A 4674-nucleotide genomic window follows, 5' to 3' on the forward strand; every position below is an offset into this window, starting at 1 on the left:
TAATAGCATACTAGGCCTGGCAATTTTTTATCACAATCAGAATTTCATGATTGTAAATGCTAGGTCAAAGGTTTCACGAGGCACTGAATGGAGAAGACAGCATTCAGAGACATTTATAAAAAAACCAAAGTTAATATAGAAAATCCGCTTATAGTACATAAAACCAATACACATGAAATGGTTTCTCGAGGACCTTTGATCATTTATAACATGTAGAGGTCATACATGCATTAAACGTCACTTTAAGGTGTGTTTAAGAAAAGACAAAAACTCATTTCATTACAGTTCAACTCCATTATTTGAAAAGCATTAACAATGTTTTCAGCATACATACTCTGTACAGCTGCATTTACATCCTTCCTTCAATACACCAAATTTTTAACCTATTTTGGTTAGAATCAAGTAATATTACATAACCAGAGCATACCATGTTTTATACATGAGCTATAGAAAAAGAACACTAGTTACTTGGATTATTAAGAGGGACGCCAAATGAGACCCTACTCCAAAGCATGATAAAATCGAAGCAGCTTCAATGGTGACACATTTTCCTGCAAAAAAGGTAGAAACCGATGTATGAGTCACTTAAAATCTTATAAATGGAAGTAAAAACAAAAGGAATTGTAGAACCTCTAGTGCTTCTTCGGTTTGAGAAGGAAAATAAAAGCCAGTTGAGCAATTTCGTAGCGATTCAGGGTTTTTTATGTACTCTTTATGTCCATCACTAGCTTTCATCTTATACTTAAACATCTGAAAAAGTTTAAATATTCATTTATGTAAATATTCATTCATGACAGCAAGAATGCCTCGAAGATCAAAATGAAGAACTAAAAACCCAGAGAGAAGCATAAGAAGGTATTTACACAAACGAATTCCACTTCTGATTTTATGAAAATCAACAAGTAATCACTGTAAATAACACTACCTACTTCCCCTTTTTACAAAAGTGCCATCTATGGTTATTTTGTTTATCAATCAAACTTACTAAACACTTGTCTTATTATTATACACATAAGCAAATCCAAACACTATTGCTACATTTAAATACAATTGATTATCCTATTCTAATTGGAAAATGACACATAATTAACTCCATGATGCAGATCACAAATACCATCTAAATGCATGTTCTTTACTTAGATTCATAGAATAAGCTCTGAAAACAAAACAAAAAAAATAATATTACTGACCTCGGAAAGCGATACAGTTGGCTTCTCTAGTTCATCTCCATCAATATCTACACCAGTACCTTGGCACTCAGGACAAAATGGGCAATAAATTTGTTTTTTAGCCTCCTCTTCAACTTTCTTAAGTCTTCCTCCTTTTTTCCTCCTATATCTCCTCTTTACTTCAGGAACAACCGGCTTTTTGGTATAAACTTCAGAATCACACAAAAGGACCCAATGTATGAGGCACGAAATATGAAACACATGAAACGCCTGCAAGATTAAATATCAGATTATTGGTCGGGTGACTGATAACTTTCACAAAAAATTACATAAAGATTATGAAGAGAAAAGTACCCCATTCAAATTTCTACTACTGCAAGCGATTCTGCCAGTCTTCATATTAAGAAGTGTAGCGACGTTTTTTCCAGGAAGCATCTTGTGTTGACAAATGTCACACACTCTTTCTGAAGCTAAACGTTGGCGTTTCCTGAGTTCTTTCCTTGTACATTTACTCGGGAGAAGTCTCGATCGCAGAGACTTATCATCGAATGCATCTAAATTACTCTTTGAACTAGAACTAACTGATTCTTCCCCAGAAGATTCAAATTGGCTGCTCAAAGATTCACTATAATCTTCAGCGTCAGATGGCAATTTCCTCTTCTTTCCACTACCATCCTTGTTTCCATCAATTGTTCGTCTAGAACTGGATGAAATCAAATTCTGCAAGTCATCAAGTAGCCCCTTTCTACCCAGGTCAAAGTCAAATGAAAAGGACACAATCCCATATTCATGACATGGAATCACATCATCATCGACTGAAGGACCTTTTCCAATCCATTCGCACCAAATCTTTTTAATTACCTTTGAAACCCCGTCTTTCTCATACCACCTAACAGATATTCTCCCAACTCCAACTTCTTTCACTTCTAAATCAGTAACTTTATCCTTGTGTAACACATCAGGAATTATCAAATCATCAATTTCTGAACTCTCGTCCCCTTGTGCAGAATCCAAACTTTCCTCAGATGAAAATTCAGAATCAGAAGCATTTTGTTCAACCGCAACAATAGCAAGAGCATTCTCATCAGCACTCCGCTTTTGCAACAACTTACTATCGCTTGGACCATTCAAAGACTTTTCTTCATTACAAACAGTATGAAAGAAAAGCATACCATCATTAAACGGAAAAGGATTCTGTTTCAACAATGTAGCTTTAGCAGCTTCATACATCCTCTTATGAAGCTGCCCTCTTAAATGATCATGAAGCACCGAATCACTATAACACGGTGACAAACACAACACGCAGAAGAAGATAACCTTTTTATTATCTTCCCTAAGTTCAACATAAGTATGCCCCTTCAATCTCACATTTCGTAACGCAGTTCTGGCCAACTGTTCCTTTAAACTAACAACGCCATTTCTATCCACAATTCCTAACTCCTTATGACGCCCAGCCATCCAATATACAACGCTAAGAAACCTAAAGCACAATTTGATACCCTAACTCCTCACCACGACCTATATTCAATATGAAACCCTAGAAAACTTAATTTCCCCAAATTTCAGTTAGCTAATAGCAAATGCACGATATGAAACCCTAGAAATCTATAATTACACAATCAACACAAACTTGGATCCATAAGTAAAAATTCAAAACCAGATTTCAAACATGATTGTACAATTGATCGCTAAATCTACGCAACGTAATTCAAATCGTAAACTTACAACTTCGAGGTGAAGACTGTATAGAATTTTTAGGGAAACGTAGAGGTATTAGATCAACCATTCCGAAGGCTTGATGTTGTTGAATTCCAGACATGATTGAAAGGGAATAGATTGCTTCCATAGATAGATATATCTCAGTGTATGTATCGTCGATTCAGTATGTGTGTGTTGTTAAGAGAATAAAAAAGAAAGTGATAAAAGAGATGAAAAATGAGGAAATTGATAATTGGAGGTTGGAAAATGATTTGGTAAAATATAGGACGTCGATTGGGTGTGGTTAGCGTGTGGATAGATGATGCAGGGAATCAAAATATATATTCGAATTTTGAAAGTGGTATACGAAAATTATGCCTTCAAAACTTGTGATGTCTTTTCTATTTCTTCTTTCTTCTTCTACTACGGAGTATATTTTATAAGTTAGTGATTACCGAGTATATCATTAGGCTAATTTTTTATTAAAAAATTAAAAAAAAAATAAAAAAAAAATTAAGTATGATGAATGATGTCATTACTCTAAATAATTTTGAATTAATTTTTATTCATTAATTATTATTATTAAATATTATCAATAATTATTTTAATTATTAAAATTAAATAATTCTGAATTATTTTAATTAATTATTTTAAATTGAGCACGAAAAGGTATAAAAGGTAGGCAGAAGAAAACCAATTCTAAATTTATATTTTAATTAAACTTTTAAAATAAAATGACAACCAGTATAATCTCTTATGATTGGATGTGGATTGTTTAATATACATTTTAGGTGTTTGATGAAATGTTCAGCTGACGAGTTTCTTAGTCGAACTCTGTGGTTCCACGGGTCATTAAACTAAATGACTTTAGCATTTACCTTCACTTAATACCTGAAATATATCATTAAACTGTTTCGTTTAAACAAACCCGTGGTTCCACGTGTCATTTCACTAGTAAGTTCTATTATAATCCTAAAATGATGATGTAATAATTAATCTTTTTTCTTCTATAAAAAAATAAAAAGAAAAAGAAAAATTATAAGGCATGTAATCATGATTTTCGTGAGGTTGAACAAGGTATTTTGAGTCCTTCTTTTAATGTTAAATAAGTACTATTTATGATAACGAAAATAGTAATTGTAATGAAAATTGTAAGATGGTGGTGTGAGAATTAATGTAGTTCATTTATTCTGACCAAGTTAACAACGACGAGTTTCTTAGTCGAAATCTGTGGTTCCACTGGAACTAAATGGCTTTAGCATTTACATTCACTTAATACCTAATACATATTATTAAACTGTTTCATTTAAACAACCTCGTAGTTCCACGGGTCATTTCACCGGTAGTTATAATTTGCCTTAAAAATATTCCATATTACAACTTGATACATAATCATACATACATAATTGTATTATTGTTATAATTCAGTAGGCTTATAACTACCTTTAATGGTTATAAGAACAAAGAGAGAAAAAGAGAGAAGAAGGAGAGAAGAAATATTGATATTGATATTTCAAGAGAAATGGTGCACCTTAAATGGTTACCATACATGTCTATTTATAGTATAAAATATTACTATGCAAGAAATATAATAATAATAAAATTAACATCCAATCTAGATATTTTATAACACAATCTAGATATTTTATAACACTCCCCCTTGGATGACAATTTTATTAGAGAATAACTAGTACTGCCTCGTTAAAAACCTTGCTAAAGAAAACTCATTGGGATAAAACTTTAGCTAAGGGAAAAAGAGTGCAGTATAGAGTTGACTCCCCCTCAAGTAGGCAACGCCTGAGTTGTT

At 32.6% G+C, this 4674-nt stretch overlaps 1 protein-coding gene across 1 annotated transcript; it reads right to left on the bottom strand.

Annotated features, from left to right (window-relative positions):
* Window positions 1-210: 210 nt before the first annotated feature.
* LOC139843421 (uncharacterized) lies at window positions 211-3137 on the bottom strand. The gene is made up of 4 exons (XM_071833496.1): window positions 1524-3137; window positions 1191-1439; window positions 631-750; window positions 211-551 (listed from the first exon to the last, which is right to left on the bottom strand). The coding sequence occupies exons 1-4, from the start codon at window positions 2625-2627 to the stop codon at window positions 501-503; spliced, it is 1524 nt and encodes a 507-aa protein (XP_071689597.1). The 5' UTR covers window positions 2628-3137; the 3' UTR covers window positions 211-500.
* Window positions 3138-4674: the final 1537 nt, after the last annotated feature.

The sequence above is a fragment of the Rutidosis leptorrhynchoides genome, chromosome 4 (genome assembly GCF_046630445.1).
Source record: "Rutidosis leptorrhynchoides isolate AG116_Rl617_1_P2 chromosome 4, CSIRO_AGI_Rlap_v1, whole genome shotgun sequence".
NCBI lineage: Eukaryota > Viridiplantae > Streptophyta > Magnoliopsida > Asterales > Asteraceae > Rutidosis > Rutidosis leptorrhynchoides.